At 36.9% G+C, this 24599-nt stretch overlaps 1 protein-coding gene across 1 annotated transcript; it reads left to right on the top strand.

Annotated features, from left to right (window-relative positions):
• Positions 1-1836: 1836 nt before the first annotated feature.
• On the top strand, positions 1837-24111 carry LOC125654207 (uncharacterized). Its single transcript, XM_048884044.2, has 5 exons — positions 1837-2210; positions 15319-15354; positions 17970-18036; positions 21744-21865; positions 22373-24111. Exons 1-5 carry the CDS (start codon positions 2156-2158, stop codon positions 22615-22617), a joined length of 525 nt encoding a protein of 174 aa, XP_048740001.2. The 5' UTR covers positions 1837-2155; the 3' UTR covers positions 22618-24111.
• The last annotated feature ends 488 nt before the right edge of the window (positions 24112-24599 follow it).

Below are 24599 nucleotides of genomic sequence, written 5' to 3' on the forward strand. Positions count from 1 at the left end.
ACAAGACCTGGTTCTATCAGTAACACGACACACACAGAATACACAAGACCTGGTTATATCACAAGACACACAGAGAATAGAGAAGACATGGTTATATCAGTAACACGACACACACAGAATACACAAGACCTGGTTTTATCGCACGACACACACAGAATACACAAGACCTGGTTCTATCAGTAACACGACACACACAGAATACACAAGACCTGGTTCTATCAGTAACACGACACACAGAGAATATACAAGACCTGGTTATATCACACGACACACAGAGAATACACAAGACCTGGTTCTATCAGTAACACGACACACACAGAATACACAAGACCTGGTTATATCACAAGACACACAGAGAATATAAAAGACATGGTTATATCAGTAACACGACACACACAGAATACACAAGACCTAGTTATATCACACGACACACACAGAATACACAAGACCTGATTCTATCAGTAAACACGACACACACAGAATACACAAGACCTGGTTATATCAGTAACACGACACACACAGAATACACAAGACATGGTTCTATCAGTAACACGACACACACAGAATATACAAGACCTGGCTATATCACAAGACACACACAGAATACACAAGACCTGGTTATATCAGTAAACACGACACACACAGAATACACAAGACATGGTTCTATCAGTAACACGACACACACAGAATACACAAGACCTGGTTATATCACACGACACACACAGAATACACAAGACCTGGTTATATCAGTAACACGGCACACACAGATTACACCAGACCTGGCTATATTACACGACACACACAGATTACACCAGACCTGGTTATATCAGTAAACACGACACACACAGAATACACAAGACCTGGTTATATCAGTAAGACGACACACACAGAATACATAAGACCTGGTTATATCAGTAAACACGACACACACAGAATACACAAGACCTGGGTATATCAATAACACGACATACACACACACACACACACGACAGACACATAATACACAAGACCTGATTATATCAATAACACGACACACACACACACACACACGAAACACACAGAATACACAAGACCTGGGTATATCACACGACACACACAGAATACACAAACCCTGGCTATATGAGGAACACGACACACATATGACACACACAGAATACACAAGACCTGGTTCTATCAGTAAACACGACACACATAGAATACGCAAGACCTGGTTATATCAGTAACAGGACACACACAGAATACACAAGACCTGGTTATATCACACGACACACACAGAATACACACGACCTGGTTATATCAGTAAACGATACTTACACACGGAAAATAGTTTAGGGTCAATCCAATAAAAGAGTCTAATGTTGACAGAGTGTAACGTCGTCATTCGATATTGGAGAACGTGATCTGATTATTCAACCTCGTCCTACCCTTATTACTTAAATGTAAGAGAAAATAAAGATTATGTTCAAAGATGCGCTGCACCTACTGAAAAGAAAACAGGGTTTTTTTTTTTATTAAATTGCATTTGTACGTAAACAGTTTAAAGTCTGAATTACTTGTAGTACATATTGCATCTACTTGATATTACCAGGTTATTCTTTGTAACTGTTAAAACGAAACGTGTTGTACCTGTAGCGGTACACACAAGTACAAATGTACCCACACGATGCCACATCTGTAAGGAGAATTTCTTAAAATCAACCCTCTCTCTCTTTCTCTCTCTCTATGTCAGTCTATCTCTGTGTCCATCTCTCTCTCTCTCTCTCTCTCTCTCTCTCTCTCTCTCTCTCTCATAATTCCTTCATAAATATATGAATATGTACAATATGCATGCGTGATTTTCCTCTGTTTACTTTGTAGGTATGGGTCATGTACTGAAGTACAGTCATTTCTGTTCATATTTTCACGATCCTTTACATCAACGACAATTAAAGTTCACGTTAAATAAGCACCCCATTTCTTCACAGACTGCCACATAAGCTCTGTTTTCACTATGTTCTAAAATATAAATCCTATTGACACTAATCACGGATGACTGAATTTCGGTGAACAGTTAGTCCCCGTGATGCAATACGTTTAAATACACAAAATGCGTGTGTGTTGTGTTTAGGATTTATGAAATACACAACTATTTAAAATCCCTGTACACAGGACTGTTATGAGAATGGACTGGTCGTGTCATGTACTCCTATTTGTGACCTTTTATGTAATAGGTAAGTACAATTTCTTGAATTATGTAAATAATTAGGAAAGGGCGCGCGCGAATCGGAATTAATAAAATTGGAAAAGCCAGAAACCTATATTTTCTCCTTCCTCATGATAAATAGAATTATTTCTTAATTTCGCTTGCACTGTAACGACAATTAAGGAAGTATTCACTGACACTTAACGCACGGTTTTATTCTTATAAGGTGTTATATAGGGAAGTCTGAGCTACATACATTATGCTTGTGTACTGTCGAGGAGTGGGGTTGGGAGGGGTGGCGTGGGGGAGGGGAGAAGTGGAGTGGGGGCTTAATCACGATGATGTACGGACACACACATACATATATTGCATGATGTGCTTATGTTCAAGGAGTGTGACTTGATTGTATCATGAGGTCATTTACATAATTCCATTTAATTTACTTCCCCTTAATGCAAGTAAAACATACATTTATTCCAGACCATTAATCTGTAATATGACTTGTTTCTGTTAATTACTAACATCAATATTGATCGTTTTTATTCATCCCTAATAAAACATAATCTTTAATAAAACATTATACAATATGATATGATATGATATGATATGATATATATATTGATTTATTGCTTTATTGATTGATATTTACATGTATTCTAATTCTAAGTTGTTGCAACACACGGAGAAAATATGCCGTAAATTAGTAAATGTAGTCTATTGCCACATACACGTATGAACAATTAAAGATATTTATAAAACGTTCAAAGTTATGACTCATTTCAGCGAGACGTGTGAATGTCTGTCTTTACCTCATATAGATACACCCTCTGACTAAGTCAATGTATGTAAATACTCGTCAAATATCGTCAATGTTATTTCGCTACCCTGCATTTGTTCATGTTCATGTGAAATAATATTTAAAGTTTGCATAAAATTTCAACACCAGCATTGTGCAACACAGCTGCTGACTACACACGCAGTTGCGTTGCTACCAATACGTTTTATTTAGAATCAGCGGAATTAGAGCGTATGGATTTTTAAATATCCGTGTCACGTGTCACCACATATGCAGCATGTACCTAGGTTATCAAGACAAGGAGTCACCAAAATACCCCGTACAATTTATATACTTAAAATTCAACCAAGTCTGTCGATAAACTCCTAAACGCTTGCTCCAGAACTACTGCTTACATCTTTAATATTGTTCCATATGTGAGTTGAAGTCCGTAAGCTTTAGCAGAATCGTACTTGATTAGTAAATATCGTAAAATTTATTAAAATATTAACCTACTTTCGTTTTCGATAAACTACCCTTAATTTGGGCTTAAATAGCAAAACTGAGAGTAAAGTGGCTGATCTTAACTGAAGATAGTACGATACAAAATAACTCCGTTGTTTATGATCTCGCTGAATACGATTGCATTCGTAAAATCATTATCTAATTTTTCAATACGGAGAGAGATCATTTATGTTGCAGAAGGAACTTTTAATTTGGAGCTCCAAGTGACTTCCTGATAATCAAGTTTTATTTACTGTATACGACGTCAATAAATATAACTAATACACGGAATTATTCAAAAGTTTTTCTTAAATTCATTTCTATTGAAGATAGCATTCAATCAATTCCTGTGTGCAACTATTTAAACACGATCCAATGCAATATCATTTAACTGTAATTTCCCCCAGATATCCCATTCTATTAAGTAGATTTCATATCTAAAGAAATAAAAAATACTCATATGGAGAATGTATTTAAGTATAAAAAAAAAATTGCTACAGAAAGCCTCTATTTTTAATGAATATTATTTTGAAAACGTAACGTATGAATATATAATCTCGGCTGAGATTCGGCTTGGCTGAATATTTGGACTGACACCTTCACCGAATCTCGAAGCAGTCCATCATAATTCAAGTCTGGAAATTTACTTTCAGCTTCGGCCGGTTCTGGCAATTAATGTGCACTTGGGTGACACTACTGTTCGCTTCAAATAAGTGATTTGACTATTAAACTAACTTTCTATCACTATTAACTTTGCATTGCTTACCGTTTAGGTATAAAAATCCTAAAATGAAAAGAGTCACTAAATTTTCCGTTTAAATGATGACTTCCATGGCACAATATCTTATCTCCTGAAATTGAAGAGTTCCTATAGTCTGTATTATCTAGTTACTGATACAGTGTATCTCCACATACCGTCTTGTAAAAAACAAACTATTGGAACTCTTGAATTTCGGGAGTTAAAATATGCGCCATGAAACTTATCATTTGTACGGAAAATTTAGTAATAGTATATTTTATGGAATTTACATACTTTGACGGTAAGTAATGCAGCATTAATAGTGATACAGATTTTGTTTAATAGTCAAGTAACTTATCTGAAGAGAACAGCAATGTCACATAAGTGCACATTAATTGCTAGAACCGGTCGAAGCTGAAAGTCCAGACATGAATTATGAAGGACTGCTCCGAGATTCGGTGAAGGCGTCAGTCCAAATATTCAGCCGAGCCGAATCTCAGTCGAGATTAATGAATATAGAAAACATGAATAAAATAAAGCGAACAACAAAGAGAATGTATATACCACAAACTCTGATAAAACCAGAGTTAAATCGTTATTGCAGTGCATGCGAAAATAAATAGTACGAGTTAACAGATTTTGTCTACCGAAAATATTAATACATTGTTACCATTCTCTCACCAGAGGGCGCGTTACGCAAGCGTCACATACACCTCTGTCAACGCTTGGAATCACGTGACAATATAATCACATGATATAAACAATCATTCTCGGTTTCCTTTCCCTTTAAACGTTTTGGCAACAAATGATACATCAGGCTCTTTTCATAACCCACTGGCAGTTTCTTGAGTACATTTTTACGTTTTAGCTGTTTGTCTCTTATTTTACAAGTTTTATTGTATTTTTACAGCCTTTCTTACTTTTGATTCCATGTTTACATTTAAATCTCCACCACGTGTATGCCCTACATTCATACGCATATTACGGAGCAGTTCCTAATTTATGATCAGAAAACGGCGATTTTAAACAATTTACAGTAAGTATCAATTTAATTACACCAAAAGCATGTCACAATATGACTAAATATTTGGTCCAAAACATAAATGTTGGATAATAGAAACTTTTACAAGATTTCTGTAAAAAGCCGTTGACAGAGGTGTAGTGCGAGGAGCGCATGGAACTCTGGGTAGAGAATGACATTGTTACATGTATGTATCAAATTCAAGATTAGATATACATGTATGTAGATACCGTAATTCAATTCAATAGAATAATCAAATGATAATGATGGCTGTGGTTATATAGAATTAAGTTTATCATTTTATAATGTTGGTCCGCCGTAAATCACGGTCGTCATTCTAAAACCGCAGCACATAACCGCCCGCCTCCTGGCGGCCGATAATGAACTTTGACAAACTACTTATATATGTAGTTTTTTTTTTTTTTTTTTTTTTTTTTTTTTATATATATATATATATATATATATAGTTATTTTTTTTAAACATACATACAGTATATATGTACATACATTCTGCAAAGAAACTTGTACAAAATGTTTATAAGAAACTATCAAAGGTAAATGTATATATTATTTTCTGTGAGAGAGAGAGAGAGAGAGAGAGAGAGAGAGAGAGAGAGAGAGATGAATTCAGTCATTATTTGATATATTTTAAAAAGGTACATATATATTGAAATTTATAAAAAAAAAATTTAAACAAAAAAACAAAAAAAACCCAAACAACAAACACTGAAATGAAATAATCGATTTCCTGCACGCATGTATATACAGACTGAAAAAGAGGGAGACGATAGTAAAGAAGGCTAAGAAAGAGAGAGCATTAAAATGTAATGACAACTAGTTCTTGTTACTCTTTTTTTTAAATACAGGCAAGTGTCCTACTTGGTTATTTGTTTTGTCCAATATAAACCGGAAGATCATAGAAGGGGCATAAGTTCCAGAACAGCCTCGTAGATATACTCGGAAATAGTATTCCCGGAAAGGAAGCTCATCGTTTCACGTTTGCTATTTTTTTCTCGATTTCGTCAAAGATGTCGAACAACACTCGCTTTTCTCCAATTTGTCCATACACATGGCCGTTGAAATATCAAGCTGATTTGACATTTTCGTTTTCCAACAACGTATTAATCAGCTGCCCATTAAGTTGAGTCACATCGTCACAGAGACGAATTCCATTCTGGGTGGGTTTTTTTCACTGTTTCGGTGTTTCATGATTCTCGATTTTAAAGAATTCTTATTAAGTTTCATTAGAATTGGTCGTTGATAACCTTTTCTTCCAGGAATTCTGTGAATTGCTATAATATTGTCGTCTGGTATTTACACACCTGAATTTTCTTGAATGATGTGTTGTACCAATTCTTTGACGTTTTCCCCGGGTAATTCTTTCACTCCGTGAATTTTCATATTATTTTTCCGAGAATATTGTTCATTCCAGTTGGCCTTACTCATCGCTGATCTAGCTAACTTCTTTAGTTCATCATTTTCCACAGACATCACATGTATTTGGTCATTTAAACCCTCGATCTCGGAGCTTTGTGAATCTATAATAAGGACATTGTGCTTTTCCTCGATAAGTATTTCCATCTCTTTCTTATTGTCAGACATAACTTCTCTGACAATTGACCCAACAATGTTTTTAATATCATCAATGTTTACTGTCTTACCAACATTTTCTTTGAGGGATTTTAGATCCGCCTGTATATTCTGTAAGACATCGTTATTGCCGTATTGTTTTTCTTGTTCATTTATACTTGTATTCACCGATTTCGTTCTGCTGGTATTTGCAGACTTATTTGATCTGGTATTTTGAGAAGCCATAGTTCATATGTACGGAGGCTACAGAAAGACTGATAATCATCCGACGAATGCAATAGGAGAAATCTCTGAATACTACTCACTCACTGTCCACCAGTTTTACGAACTACTAAATATTGCATATACAATGTACATACCAGCACGTGTCCAAATAAATGTCTAAAACTGGCAACAATATATACTTATAGTCTATGTCACATCATTTGTCGCCCAACATTAATCAAAGACACGTAGACACTTGCATGAACTACGGAGCACCTAACCGTGTACCGCACTCTGGGCCATTACCGGAAGTCACTCATATGTAGTTATTGTTCCTATGTTCTGCTTTTATACACCGCTAATTTAGATCATGCCTTCTCTTCTTGGTATAGTGGTATTGCCAAGCAACTAAATCAAACATATCTGACAAGATACGCAAAATAAAAAGTTGTTAAATCTAATTAAAGCCAGCATTACATGTGATATTTTAGACTCCTTCGGCAGAGTTACCCAATATTGAACCATGTGTTTAATAAATTCCATGGTAACCCGCTACATCATCTTTCAGTTCAATGTGCACGGAACAACAATAATTGTACTAGAAGCACTACCTATAAAAATGTTCTTACCCAAGATAAAAGACAAAGGCTATCTATAAGTAGATGCTTAGTAATGTTTATTATTATTTTTTTTTTTTTAATTTCAATTTGTTTTGATTATTGGAATGTGTTGCCAGTAGAAACAATACACAATCTAATTAAAATCAGACTTCTTAGATCCGCGCCGTATACTCTATTGTAGCGATTGTTCAGAGCGTATTCTAGGATCTGATTTTAATTAGATTGAAACAATACAGGTACATTGTAACCACAAAGCAAATTTAAAAACAAAAAAGCTTTAAATGATTCTATTTGTCAGTAAGGCAATGACTTTTTAAGAAATATTTTTTGAAATATACAAGGCCACATTTAAAAAAAAATGTTGGTTTGCCATAGCCCGAGGGTCATAAAAAAATATTGGGTCGGTCGGTAGGGTTTTTTTTTTTTTTTTGGCTGAAAACATATTTTTTGTGTTCTTTTGATGAATTAACCCTATAACAGTGAATTGCTTGCAGAACTGTCAGAAACCTCTCTAAAACAATAATTGTACTAGAAACGCTGCCTATAAAAAAATTCTTACCTAAGATTAAAGCAAAGGCTATCTCTGCTTAGTATTAATTTGCTTAAATTATTGGAATGTTTTGCCAGTAGAAACAATACTGGTTACCACAAAGCAACTTTAAAAACAAAAAGCTTTAAATGTTTCTATTTGTCAGTAAGGCAATGACTTCTTAAGAAATTTTTTTTTTTTTACATGAGGATATGAGTTACAAGGCTATAAGCCTGCATACTTCCTGGTTGTGTGACTGAGATATCGCTTTGAAACATCAGGCGTGAGATTCGCCGGTTTTGAATAGAATCATGGGGAATCACCAACAGAAGATATTAGAGAAACACCTTCATTATAAAGATATCAAATGAAGTGGACAATTTACTACAGGCATTGCGGTGATAACATATGTCAAGTTTGTAAATAAGCCATACTATATCGAGTCTCGTAAAATGAATTTTAAAAATATTTCTCAATCATGATAAGACATTTATAAGGAAAGAGAGTTGAATAGTTTGAATGATTGAAATAAAGAAAATGTTTATTTTGAAATAATGATCAAAGTAAAGTAACCAGTATCCCCGTAAAACCTACAAATCGAATTCCTTTTAGATTATGTGTAGACGCTAAGAATGACTCTTTATTGTACACTTGTTATGTTCCTGTAAGATGTTGTAAGGACAGATGTTGTAAGGACAGATGTTGTAAGGACAGATACTGTAAGGACAGATACTGTAAGGACAGATGTTGTAAGGACAGATACTGTAAGAACAGATGTTGTAAGGACAGATGTTGTAAGGACAGATACTGTAAGGACAGATGTTGTAACGACAGATGTTGTAACGACAGATACTGTAAGGACAGATATTGTAAGAACATATGTTGTAAGGACAGATGTTGTAAGGACAGATACTGTAAGGACAGATACTGTAAGGACAGATAATGTAAGGACAGATACTGTAAGGACAGATGTTGTAAGGACAGATACTGTAAGGACAGATGTTGTAAGGACAGATACTGTAAGGACAGATACTGTAAGGACAGATGTTGTAAGGACAGATACTGTAAGGACAAATGTTGTAAGGACAGATGTTGTAAGGACAGATGTTGTAAGGACAGATACTGTAAGGACATATGTTGTAAGGACAGATACTGTAAGGACAGATGTTGTAAGGACAGATACTGTAAGGACAGATGTTGTAAGGACAGACACTGTAAGGACAGATGTTGTAAGGACAGATGTTGTAAGGACAGATACTGTAAGGACAGATAATGTAAGGACAGATGTTGTAAGGACAGATACTGTAAGGACAGATACTGTAAGGACAAATGTTGTAAGGAGAGATGTTGTAAGGACAGATGTTGTAAGGACAGATGTTGTAAGGACAGATACTGTAAGGACAGATACTGTAAGGACAAATGTTGTAAGGACAGATGTTGTAAGGACAGATACTGTAAGGACAGATGTTGTAAGGACAGATACTGTAAGGACAGATACTGTAAGAACAGATACTGTAAGGACAGATACTGCAAGGACAGATACTGTAAGGACAGATGTTGTAAGGACAGATACTGTAAGGACAGATGTTGTAAGGACAGATGTTGTAAGGACAGATGTTGTAAGGACAGATACTGTAAGGACAGATACTGTAAGAACAGATGTTGTAAGGACAGATACTGTAAGGACAGATACTGTAAGAACAGATACTGTAAGGACAGATGTTGTAAGGACAGATGTTGTAAGGACAGATACTGTAAGGACAGATGTTGTAAGGACAGATACTGTAAGGACAGATACTGTAAGGACAGATGTTGTAAGGACAGATACTGTAAGGACAGATGTTGTAAGGACAGATACTGTAAGGACAGATACTGTAAGGACAGATACTATAAGGACAGATGCTGTAAGGACAGATACAGTAAGGAGAGATACTGTAAGGACAGATACTGTAAGGACAGATGTTGTAAGAACAGATACTGTAAGGACAGATACTGTAAGAACAGATACTGTAAGGACAGATGTTGTAAGGACAGATACTGTAAGGACAGATACTGTAAGGACAGATGTTGTAAGGACAGATACTGTAAGGACAGATGTTGTAAGGACAGATACTGTAAGGACAGATACTGTAAGGACAGATGCTATAAGGACAGATGCTGTAAGGACAGATACAGTAAGGAGAGATACTGTAATGACAGATGTTGTAAGGACAGATGTTGTAAGGACAGATACTGTAAGGGCAGATACTGTAAGGACAGATACTGTAAGGACAGATGTTGTAAGGACAGATACTGTAAGGACAGATGTTGTAAAAACAGATGTTGTAAGGACAGATACTGTAAGGACAGATGTTGTAAGGACAGATACTGTAAGGACAGATGTTGTAAGGACAGATGTTGTAAGGACAGATGTTGTAAGGACAGATACTGTAAGGACAGATACTGTAAGAACAGATGTTGTAAGGACAGATACTGTAAGGACAGATACTGTAAGGACAGATGTTGTAAGGACAGATACTGTAAGGACAGATACTGTAAGGACAGATACTATAAGGACAGATGCTGTAAGGACAGATACAGTAAGGAGAGATACTGTAAGGACAGATACTGTAAGGACAGATGTTGTAAGAACAGATACTGTAAGGACAGATACTGTAAGAACAGATACTGTAAGGACAGATGTTGTAAGGACAGATACTGTAAGGACAGATACTGTAAGGACAGATGTTGTAAGGACAGATACTGTAAGGACAGATGTTGTAAGGACAGATACTGTAAGGACAGATACTGTAAGGACAGATGCTATAAGGACAGATGCTGTAAGGACAGATACAGTAAGGAGAGATACTGTAATGACAGATGTTGTAAGGACAGATGTTGTAAGGACAGATACTGTAAGGGCAGATACTGTAAGGACAGATACTGTAAGGACAGATGTTGTAAGGACAGATACTGTAAGGACAGATGTTGTAAGGACAGATGTTGTAAGGACAGATGTTGTAAGGACAGATACTGTAAGGACAGATACTGTAAGAACAGATGTTGTAAGGACAGATACTGTAAGGACAGATACTGTAAGGACAGATGTTGTAAGGACAGATACTGTAAGGACAGATGTTGTAAGGACAGATGTTGTAAGGACAGATGTTGTAAGGACAGATACTGTAAGGACAGATACTGTAAGAACAGATGTTGTAAGGACAGATACTGTAAGGACAGATACTGTAAGGACAGATGTTGTAAGGACAGATACTGTAAGGACAGATACTGTAAGGACAGATACTATAAGGACAGATGCTGTAAGGACAGATACAGTAAGGAGAGATACTGTAAGGACAGATACTGTAAGGACAGATGTTGTAAGAACAGATACTGTAAGGACAGATACTGTAAGAACAGATACTGTAAGGACAGATGTTGTAAGGACAGATACTGTAAGGACAGATACTGTAAGGACAGATGTTGTAAGGACAGATACTGTAAGGACAGATGTTGTAAGGACAGATACTGTAAGGACAGATACTGTAAGGACAGATGCTATAAGGACAGATGCTGTAAGGACAGATACAGTAAGGAGAGATACTGTAATGACAGATGTTGTAAGGACAGATGTTGTAAGGACAGATACTGTAAGGGCAGATACTGTAAGGACAGATACTGTAAGGACAGATGTTGTAAGGACAGATACTGTAAGGACAGATGTTGTAAGGACAGATGTTGTAAGGACAGATGTTGTAAGGACAGATACTGTAAGGACAGATACTGTAAGAACAGATGTTGTAAGGACAGATACTGTAAGGACAGATACTGTAAGGACAGATGTTGTAAGGACAGATACTGTAAGGACAGATGTTGTAAGGACAGATACTGTAAGGACAGATGTTGTAAGGGTAAATACTGTAAGGACAGATACTGTAAGGACAGATATTGTAAAAACAGATACTGTAAGGACAGATGTTGTAAGGACAGATGTTGTAAGGACAGATGTTGTAAGGACAGATACTGTAAGGACAGATACTGTAAGGACAGATGTTTTAAGGACAGATACTGTAAGAACAGATGTTGTAAGGACAAATGTTGTAAGGACAGATACTGTAAGGACAGATGTTGTAAGGACAGATACTGTAAGGACAGATACTGTAAGAACAGATACTGTAAGGACAGATGTTGTAAGGACAGATACTGCAAGGACAGATGTTGTAAGGACAGATACTGTAAGGACAGATACTGTAAGGACAGATACTGTAAGGACAGATGTTGTAAGGACAGATACTGTAAGGACAGATACTGTAAGAACAGATGTTGTAAGGACAGATACTGTAAGGACAGATACTGTAAGGACAGATGTTGTAAGGACAGATACTGTAAGGACAGATGTTATAAGGACAGATGTTGTAAGGACAAATACTGTAAGGACAGATGCTGTAAGGACAGATGTTGTAAGGACAGATACTGTAAGAACAGATGTTGTAAGGACAGATACTGTAAGGACAGATGTTGTAAGGACAGATGTTGTAAGGACAGATACTGTAAGGACAGATACTGTAAGAACAGATGTTGTAAGGACAGATACTGTAAGGACAGATACTGTAAGGACAGATGTTGTAAGGACAGATACTGTAAGGACAGATGTTGTAAGGACAGATACTGTAAGGACAGATACTGTAAAGACAGATACTGTAAGGACCGATGTTGTAAGGACAGATACTGTAAGAACAAAATACTGTAAGGACAGATGTTGTAAGGACAGATACTGTAAGGACAGATGTTGTAAGGACAGATACTGTAAGGACAGATATTGTAAGGACATATACTGTAAGGACAGATACTGTAAGGACAGATACTGTAAGGACAGATGTTGTAAGAACAGATGTTGTAAGGACAGATACTGTAAGGAGAGATGTTGTAAGGACAGATATTGTAAGGACAGATACTGTAAGGACAGATGTTGTAAGGACAGATACTGTAAGGACAGATGTTGTAAGGACAGATACTGTAAGGACAGATGTTGTAAGGACAGATACTGTAAGGACAGATGTTGTAAGGACAGATACTGTAAGGACAGATGTTGTAAGGACAGATACTGTAAGGACAGATGTTGTAAGGACAGATGCTGTAAGGACAGATACTGTAAGGACAGATGTTGTAAGGACAGATACTGTAAGGACAGATGTTGTAAGGACAGATGTTGTAAGGACAGATGTTGTAAGGACAGATACTGTAAGGACAGATACTGTAAGGACAGACACTGTAAGGACAGATACTGTAAGGACAGCTACTGTAAGGACAGATGTTGTAAGAACAGATGTTGTAAGAACAGATGTTGTAAGGACAGATACTGTAAGGACAGATACTGTAAGGACAGATGTTGTAAGGACAGATACTGTAAGGACAGATGTTGTAAGGACAGATACTGTAAGGACAGACACTGTAAGGACAGATACTGTAAGGACAGATGTTGTAAGGACAGATGTTGTAAGGACAGATACTGTAAGGACAGATGTTGTAAGGACAGATGTTGTAAGGACAGATACTGTAAGGACAGATACTGTATGGACAGATAGTGTAAGGGCAGATGTTGTAAGGACAGATACTGTAAGGACAGATAATGTAAGGACAAATGTTGTAAGAACAGATGCTGTAAGAACAGATGCTGTTGAGCCTTTTCTCTACTATATATCGCCTGTAATTCCCCAAGTTTAATTCCACATGTCCAATGCTTTCGTTGACAACATGATTCAAAAAAAAGTTTCCTTGAGCATTCAGTTAGTCCCTGATGATGCTTACCACGTGACTGATTGTAGAATTTGTTTTACTGCATATTCAACTATATATAACTATTGCAGAGATCCAAGCAAACGCATGCTTACAGACAAAAAAATGCATATAGAACCTGTTGTGTTACAGGATTTCTGATAAAGAATCAAATCCTTAGACACGTCTAGAAATCAAGATGTTTCGCCATTGTTTAATGCTATTATTTTCGGTTTACCGGTTTATCCATATGCCAGCCTGCCGTTTTACGTCAGTCATATGACCGGCACAATTTGGTTTGTACCGGTCTTAGGCAAATGAAGTCAGCCCAATGTGTTAACAAACAACATTACTGATGAATCCTATAGATCATGCGCATGTGACTTAACTAGAATTGGCCACTGCCCTAGGAGGTGCAAGCAATCCCTGTTGACCGGTCACATCTGCCGTGAGCCATATGTCTTGATCGGATAAACAGAGTAGTCTGTATTCAAAATCAGTGTGCCAATTACGGCCTAATAATCGGTATGAAACACGTCAGACAGCATTTTATCTAATGATAGCATGTATTGGCAAACTAGGTTCTTATAACGACCAAATCTTTTTCGAAATGCTGATTATTAACGAGACTGGTGAAACTCCTTGATCTACATGATGGTGCATAGTGCTGTTCCGCGCTACTGTTCTTGTCAATTCACGTACATAGTGCTGTTCCGTGCTACTGTTCATGTCAATTCACGTACGTACTGTTGTTCCGCGCTACTGTTCATGTCAATTCACGTACATAGTGCTGTTCCGCGCTACTGTTCATGTCAATTCACCTATATAGTGTTCCGTACTACTGTTCATGTTAATTCACGTACATAGTGCTGTTCCGCGCTACTGTTCATGTCAATTCACCTATATAGTGTTCCGTACTACTGTTCATGTCAATTCACTTACATAGTGCTGTTCCGCACTACTGTTCATGTCAATTCACTTACATAGTGTTGTTCCGCGCTACTGTTCATGTCAATTCACGTACATAGTGTTGTTCCGTACTACTGTTCATGTTAATTCACGTACATAGTGTTGTTCCGTACTACTGTTCATGTTAATTCACGTACATAGTGCTGTTCCGCGCTGCTGTTCATGTTAATTCACGTACATAGTGTTGTTTCGCGCTACTGTTCATGTTAATTCACGTACATAGTGTTGTTCCGTACTACTGTTCATGTCAATTCACGTACATAGTGTTGTTCCGTACTACTGTTCATGTTAATTCACGTACATAGTGTTGTTTCGCGCTACTGTTCATGTTAATTCACGTACATAGTGTTGTTACGCGGTACTGTTCATGTCAATTCACGTACATAGTGTTGTTCTGTAGTTCCGGTACATTTGATTTATCTTCGTTTCAGGTACTGAAGCTGCATGTTCAGACAGAAACTGCACAGGTAATGTACATATTTACTGCACAGGTAATGTACAGATTGACTTCATCTTCACTGTCTCCACAGATGGTTCGCTCTTACTGAGCGAATAAATACACCATATCAACGAATTGGATAAACCAAAATATCAAAATACGCAATTATAGATGTTCTGTTTATATCATACCTCTTTTTTTCGCTTAATTTTGAGATGATCCCCAGTATGGTAGAAACAGCTGATTGAGATTGTTTTGAATCCGTGGCTCAGGCGTCGTACTTATTAATTTTCCTACGCGGGAAAAAAACAATGCGCTTACATGTATAATCGATTCATGTATATTACAAAGGGCATTTTTATAATAGAAACCATGGATGATTTTTTTTAGAAGGGATATACTTTATGCATGATTGATAATGGTTTTGCCATTCCAACAAAATAACAACTATTGACCGAGTATTTATTTGTTGACGTAGGCCCGACCTTCTGGTAGAAGTTTGATGTCGCCGTCTTTTTAAAATAAATATCTGTCACAATGATCATTGAAAATAGGCCTAGTATTTTAATGCAGCGTCATTAGAATGTTCAACAGTTTACAATGAAAAGTAGAAGTGTTTGTGTATTTGGATTTTATTCACGTGGTTTCTTTGAATCTGAGGGCGAGAGGAAATCCTGAGACACTTAGAACGTTAGTAAGTAACGTTGTTGTTGAGATTTATTACATTCAATATGGCTCCAGAGAAAAGAGACTGTGCTTGTGAATGCTTGGTACCGCAGCATTTCGAGGTACTTTCAATTAGGCCTGTCCAGTAGGTGGTTGCATCCTTGTCGATGCTAATAGTGTGGACATCTCTTTGGTTTCTTATCGTAATAGTTTTGAGTAGTTATTGATCGAGTTGACATTTTTATGACCGTTATCTTGCACTATATGTCAGTGGGGGCAATATCATTTTAATTTTGCTATAAGATAAATTCTAAATACATACAGAATAACAAGTTATACACTTTATTTCATGCATCGATATTCATCAACACAGAAAATATGTCATCCAAGGTAGGACTATTTTTGAACACATGATGATACATGTAGAACTATATTTGGACACATGATGATGGGACTATATTCGGACACATGAGGGTGGAACTATATTTGGACACATGATGATGGGACTATATTCGGACACGTGATGATAGGAGTATATTCGGACACATGATGATGGGACTATATTCGGACACATGATGATAGGACTATATTCGAACACATGATGATAGGACTATATTTGGACACGTGATGGTAGGAGTATATTTGGACACATGAGGATGGGGTTATATTCGGACACATGATGATAGGACTATATTCGGACACGTGATGACAGGACTATATTCGGACACATGATGATGGGACTATATTCGGACACATGATGATAGGACTATATTCGAACACATGATGGTAGGACTATATTCGAACACATGATGATAGGACCAGGTCCGTGCAATAATATTGATATTCCGGTGCATTGTGTTTCGTTGACAAAAATATCGTATTGTGATACATTTTTTTTTTCAGTACCGATATACCGACAAAATACTCGGACTCGGAATTAAGTTACAAGCTCGGGATTCCTAAAATAAAATCGCATAATGTACCATATACACGTACACTTATGCATATACCGTACATAAAGAACATGTACATGATGCAATGTACATATTCTGGAGGACTAGCGCATGAAAGTTTAGTATTCAAAGTGTTGATGTAAGTGATAAATTTACATTTTTTTTTTTCAAAGTGATAGTATATTTAGATTGGAACATATTTTTGTATTTAATAATATTAACATTTGTTTTGTTTTCCAAATTAATAAAACGATTTCTGTACAAACGTAAGTGTGGCCAAACTAAAATAGAATGAAACACATCTCCTAAATCATTTTTGTCACAAAAAATGCATTTTCTTTCATTTCTTTCAACATTTTGCCATCTACCAGTTTCTATTACTAATTTATGGTTTGAATTTAGTTGAACAAAGAATGTTAATTCAAACAGTTGGAAATTCCGACAAGAAGGAAAGTATAGTGTAAATATGAAGCTTAAATTTCCTCAGGATGAGGGAGCTTCACGCAAACACACCTTTCAAGTGAATAGTAATGCAAATGTAATGTACTGACAGACTCGTTACTTACCAGTATTACAAATATACTGACAGACTCGTTATATACCAGTATTGTAAATATACTGAGAGACTCGTTATATACCAGTATTGTAAATATACTGAGAGACTCGTTATATACCAGTATTACAAATGTACTGAAAGACTCGTTACTTACCAGTATTACAAATGTACTGACAGACTCGTTACTTACCAGTATTACAAATGTACTGACAGACTCGTTACTTACCAGTATTACAAATGTACTGACAGACTCGTTACATACCAGTATTACAAATGTACTGACAGACTCGTTACATACCAGTATTGTAAATGTACTGACAGACTCGTTACTTACCAGTATTAGAAATGTACTGACAGACTCGTTACATACCATACCTAGTTTTATTCAGTTTATGTGTATATGGCTCAGGATACGCACATCGATGGATTCCAAGAAAAGAATTGTTAACCTTGTATTTTTCATTGTAGATTTCTGGACAACAACATCCTCGCCTGCTTTTACCAGTACCACATCCGATGATAAAGATTTTAGTTCGTGAGTATTAAGATTTATAAGCATAACTTGACTTCAACGATACACTATTGCATCCCCGAGAAATCACAGTAATGCGGCTTGTTTGTCGTCCGTCCTATTGTCCCTCTGAGCTTCAGCTGCCAAATGAATTGTAATTACATGAGGAACATTGTCTTATTGTATCCTAACCAATAACAATGACAATATGGTTGTTATCTTAACCTGATTTACAGTGTAGAGAAATAAACAAAGTGAACGTAATATAGATATACATGCAAGTCGTGGACAATGGTACTATGTGTACTGAATCGTGAATGCAGTGTAATGGTCAATATAAATATTGTCTGCATTATCAGTTTTCGTTTCAGTTAGACATATGATATCGTACTGATTGATAAATTCTAGGAATTCAGGGTTTTGAAGTTTAGACGAAAGTCCACATACATTTAGACTTACAAGTTTTAATAGCGAGCGAAGCTCGCGAAGCGAAGTGACGCGACGAGCTCGCTCCAATGATTACACATATGAGTCACGTGATCTGCTCTTCATCAGCTAAAAAAGATGAATATTACCCATAATGGTTCTGGGAAAATGTCGCCGTCACTGCGGTATTTTTCATGTACAAACCCATAATTAAGATAATTAGATTGTTTAGAAAGTACCATAAACGTTTTTAAATCCCAGACAAGCTTTCTTATAGCTTCAAACGTTTTGTTTTTGCTTGGTTTGAGAGAAGAAGTAAAAACAATGTAGCTAATATGACGTCACAATATAACTGTTTACATCCACCGCGTTATATTCCCCGCGTTAAATGAAGAGGCGGATAAAATGTCTGTAAGTCGTGTTGCAAAATGTTAATGGGCTTCGCTCGTCTCAACGGTCACACCATACAACATATTACAGTTTGGTTGAAATAGTCAGGGTTTTTATTTTCTTGTTTGTCATGACACAGGAAGTGTTCTCCGTGGTTGTCCTACCCTACTTGTGGGGTCGCATTTACACTTTTCTTCTGCGCTGCGCGTGATTCTGCGGCGCCACTTCTGTACGGGATCGAACTGTTGAGATGATTGGGCTGGTGGATTGGTCTCTCGCTATCAGATCTGGGATTCACGTGCACGGGATTTCCATCTATAAACAGCTTGTCCGCGATCATGGTAGCACGTCGTCCCTGTTGTTTGGCCAACTTGTATTGAGGATACAGTAATTTGCGCCTTTCATTTATTTCTCTGGGAAATTGCTCAGATGCTGAACGATTTTCCGGCAAGACGTGGTGCTGCCCTTCGAACCCGTTCCCTATCTTTGTATAGTACAATTTTGCAACAATGGGTCTGTGTTTATTTCTCAGTCGTCTTCCCATTCGGTGTACACGGTGGAACTGGATGTCGTCTGTGATCTGCAATTCTTGTTCTATAAATTTCTTGAGTATGGCTTCTGCATCTTCCTCATCTGTTTCAGTAATACCATTGATAACTAAATTATCTCTCATCGATCTGGTTTGCAGGTCTAGATGGCGTGTTGTAAGTTCTTAAAGATCCTTATGCAAAGTTTCATTTTCATTTAATGTTTGTATTGTTTTCTTGTTGAGTTCGTTCACTGTTTCTTCTTAGTGTCTGACATGTTCTCGTTGATCGTGGTATTGATTTATTCCCTCTTCAATGTCCGTTATCTTTGTTGTCATTTCTTTCACTTCTTTTAGCTCCTGATTTACATTGTGTACATTTTTTTCAAGATCAGTAAGTCTTTTGTCGATTTGATCTAATGTGTTCAATTTCGTAGCCATTTTATCCATTATATTTTCACAGATTTTGGCAAGTGAATCTTTAATGTCCCCAATACTGTATTGCTGATTAATCTGGGAGGGATGATGACCGTGATCATGGATAGGTGAAACAAAACCTGCAAATTGGCTCTGTGGGCCTTGAGGGATATAGGGCATATTATTTACGGTTTTGTTTTTGCGTTTTTTCGGGGTTTTTTTTCTTTTCCCTGTCCTGTCTCATCCTATACGAATACACTTTAGCTGGAATTCCCTTTGTTTTAACACCTTTAAGCAAATAATTTCCCTAGAATTTTACGAGCGGAATTTTAGGGTGTCCTCTCCTTTTCCCACGCATGCGCAATCAAACCCGATAGTAGGTCAGGTGGACAAACTATACGCACAGGTAGTGTGACTTTAATAGGCATTAGGTCGACAAAATATACAGATCGGTTGTGTGATTTTCATTTGATATAGGTAAACAAAATATACGGACTGGTAGTGTGATTTTGATAGACATTAGGTAGACAAAATATGCAGACTGTTAGTTTGATTTTTATAGACATTAGGTGGACAAAATATACAGACTGGTAGTGTGATTTAAAATAGACATTAGGTGGACAAAATATACGGACATGTAGTGTGATTTTCAATTGACATTTTAACAACTATGTTGTATAAGTTAGAAATATAGACAGGTGTTATGGTCAGTTTGGTAATCATTGAGTTTCATGAAAGGTGAAGATAACGAACAGTGATCGAGTTGGACAAACACGGACCCCTGGATATACCAAAGGTGGGATCAGGTGTCTAGGAGGAGTATGCATGCCCTGTCGACCGGTCACATATGATGTGATGATGCTAAAAATTTTGATGTTTAATGATTTGCAGCAAAGTCATGATAATCAGGGTCATTAGGAAGAATTTGAGATAATTAAAAATGAAATCGAATTGGGTGTTGCAGAGCATTAATCTACAACACGGAAATAGTATCCCAGGGCATTAATCTGCAACCAGGAAATACGTATTTTGGGGCATTATCTACAACACGGAAATATGTATTCCTGGATATGTATCTAATACGCTTACGGTGTGACCGTTGAGACGAACGAAGACCTATAATATCTTGCTTGCAACACTTTATGCCTTTTCGTTTTACGCGGGAAATATAACGCGGTCGGTGTAAACTGTGCATTGCGACGACATATTAGCTGCGATGTTTGCTTTTTCTTTCGTTCAAACCATATGATAACAACATGTACGAAGGTCTGAGAAAGCTTGTCTGGAATTTAATACGTTTGTGGTACTTTTCAAACAATTTATTTGTTTTATATACGGGGTTGTCCATGAAGTATACCGCAGTGATGGCGACATTTTTTTGTAGAAGCATTACGGGTAATACTCATCATTTTTCAGCTGATGGAAAGCAAACCACGTGACTCAAATATGTAATCATTGGAGTGACTTCGTCGCATCCCGGGACATTAATATGCATTAACCGGGAGATTGGGGTTTTTAGAACCAGGGTTGGGGAATGGTATTATTCTACCCTCTGCAAACGGATTACTACTAGACACAACTCAGGGGTCAGAGGATTTGGTTCTAGTCGACAACGTGAGGTTTTGAGATGGAATAGTACTTAACAACGTGAGGTTTTAAGGTGGAATAGCACTTAACAACATAAGGTTTTGAGGGGGATAGTACTTAACAACGTGAGGTTTTGAGATGAAATAGTACTTAACAACGCGAGGTTTGGGGGGGATAGTACTTAACAACGCGAGGTTTTTGGGAGGAATAGTACATAGCGTGAGGTTTCGAGGTGGAATAGTATACCCTTGTTGATTTATTCAGATTGTCCAACGAGCAGTTACTAACTTTCAATTAAATTTCTGGTGAGCACAGCAGAAGCATACATGTATGCATGGCGAGGCTAAAAGATTGCCTAATTATCGGATTTCTTTTTCTTTTTCAGAGTATGGTCTACATACCAGGTTGCATTCTTTTTCGGTGTGTTTGTTCTGATTCTGGGTATATTGTGTGTTATTGTGGTCAAACGTAAGGCAGCCTTGAGAAATCATTCACAACAACAGCAAGGTAAATACTCTTCTATTATCATTTGATTTGACTTAAAACGAAATTCAAGTACACCTACCTTAAGTTTCCCATCACAATATCACAATTACATCCATTATGACTCATCTGATATTTCAAGCAGAAACTAATCATAGACGGTAAGTTTGTAATCTCTACACATGTTGTAAGTTGTGATATGTACACGTATTGTAATCTGTACACGTGTTATAATATATACACGTGTTGTAATATGTACACGTGTTGTAAGTTGTAATCTCTACATGTATTGTAAGTTGTAATAAATAAACGCATTGTAATCTGTACACATGTTGTAATATGTGACCTGTACTTGTATAGGACTCACAGCAGGTGTGAACAGTCGACAGGGGATGCTTACTCCTCCTAGGCACCTGATCCCACCTCTGGTGTGTCCAGGAGTCCGTGTTTGCCCACCTCTCTATTTTGTATTGCTTATAAGAGTTATGAGATTGATCACTGTTCGTTATATTCACCTTTCACGTATTGTAGAACGACAGTGCGGATTGATGACTGCAGCTATTTACGACATCCTATCTCAAAGTCAACGCGCAACAATCACAGATGTAGAGGCCAACGAGATTCCAGAAGTCGTACATCCGGTAAAACCACCGTCATATGACGAAGTCACAAAGGAGTCGTCTCCACCTCAGGCTCCCCCACCATCTTACAGAGAAAGTCTTATACAGTCGCTCAATGAGTATCCACAACATTTCTGTCAACACCCCAAGTACTAGAAAATTAGCATGACATTCTGTAAAGCATGCAAACTGTTATATGCTACTGAGTTAAGGTTTGAAGTTGCCATAAGCTAAAAATGTATTTATATAATCCCTGTTGGGTTAATGACACTCTTATATCACTACCTGTACACCGATGTAGCTTAAATTATTATACTCAAAAGTGTCACTGCCGTGTGTTTGCGTGTGTTAAGGATATATCACTAGATATCACTATATCGCAGTTCATCACACTAAAGAAATTTATCACAGTTCACGTGTTATAATCACTCTTTGTGGATTCTGTTTATCACAGTCCACGTGTTATAATCACTCTTTGTGGATTCTGTGGATTCGCAGTTTCATAAAATATGTTCGCCATCTATGACCGAAAATGTGTTTCGTTATATTTAGACTAGCTTTGATCTGGTACAACAACGACAACCACTGAAATCAACGCAACCAAGTAAAGATGATGAAAACACAGTAAAATTGTTAATGCAATGTTTTGAGTAATCAAGGAAGTATACAAAAAAATAAATTTCAATGTTGAAAGTACCGGTACAACCGTAAATGAACCGATACGCTTTACGTCAGCTTACTCAGTACTCCACGAAGCGCTTTTTAAAACACCATGACAAGATTACTACGCGTAGCCATATCCCCCACCGCTGCAACAAAGCTGAAGCACAAAGTTCCATAACTCCAGTAAAATGTGTCGAATCAACATGACGGCGCAGTATGATCAACTACATATGGTAGTTAACTAGCCTACAAAATTTGAACAAAATCCGTTGAGCAGTTTTAGGGGAGTTGCGTCCACAAAGTCAAGTGAGACAGAGGGACGCACGGACACCGGTATTTCTGGGGGACGCACGGACACCGGTATTTCTATGCCATTCCGCGTTGCGGTGGAGGACAAGAAAAACTGGCTTAAAAATGATGTAGTGAATTCCTTTATCTATATTACAAACATGAATTTTCTTATATCTTCGTTTTTCTTTATTTTCTATCGGAATTCCCAGTCGTGAGAATTCACTTACTTTATCAATCAAGATCCATACGCACATTGTTCGCATTCATGAGGAAATGACTATCATTTCAATTCGTTAAAATATCAAAGGCAAAAGCAATGGAAATGAAAACATTGTAAAATATCCATTCGAATAGCCTTCGAAAACGTCAAGCGCAATGAACTTTTATTTTCTACACCGGGATATTGTTACGTAACTAGCAATAGCATTGTAGTGGTGTATTACCCGCAATGTTTCTCATTGCTACGTAACTAGCAATAGCATTGTAGCATTACATTACTAGCAATGTCTCTCAGATTTAGCTATGTTTGCGTGCGCTGATTGTTCCGATTTCTATTGTCCATTACAAATGTCATGTTTGTCTGTTTTTATGTTAGTGATGTTTGTAGGTTAATATGTTAACATGTAGAATATGTATCACTATTTTGTAATATGTTATACATGATTAATTTATATAAATTTTATTTTCCTTATTAAACTGTTTTGTGTTATTTTCATATTTTCTGATCCTCATTGTGTTTTGCAAGAGGCATGCGTCGTTTCCAGTCGGATGGGTCGTTAGTTGTATAATGTTTAACGTCCCTCTTAGCTAAGCAGATAACCCTAACAATCTTTCAGTAGGTGATGTAAGCATGAAATTTGGTATGAAACATCCTTAGACACTATTTTATCAAAAAAGCACGTTAGCCACCAAATATCTAGAAATGGCGGCCATAATTTTTCAAGATGGCGGCCATACCGTATTCGTGAATTGGAAATACTGAAGGTGCAACTGAAAATCGCACATTTGATGTAAAAATGCGTACAACTGGACACCAAAACGAGTCAAAACTACAAAAAGGCAGTACTAAATATCCTATATACAATTAAATCCTACTCTCCTTGCAGAGACTGTAGGTAAAGCAAACAGTCTGCCTCTCGAAAAGAACGAATCAGCAAAAATATAGCCAACTCCATACAAAGGAT

This window comes from Ostrea edulis, chromosome 7 (genome assembly GCF_947568905.1).
Source record: "Ostrea edulis chromosome 7, xbOstEdul1.1, whole genome shotgun sequence".
NCBI classification, from domain to species: Eukaryota; Metazoa; Mollusca; class Bivalvia; order Ostreida; family Ostreidae; genus Ostrea; species Ostrea edulis.

Coding starts and splice junctions, on each gene's coding strand:
- LOC125654207 (XM_048884044.2), top strand. CDS start 2,156: ATGAGAATGGACTGGTCGTGTCATGTACTCCTATTTGTGACCTTTTAT. Junction 15,355..17,969: donor TTCAGACAGAAACTGCACAG/GTAATGTACATA, acceptor TTTTCATTGTAG/ATTTCTGGACAACAACATCC. Junction 18,037..21,743: donor GATGATAAAGATTTTAGTTC/GTGAGTATTAAG, acceptor TTTCTTTTTCAG/AGTATGGTCTACATACCAGG.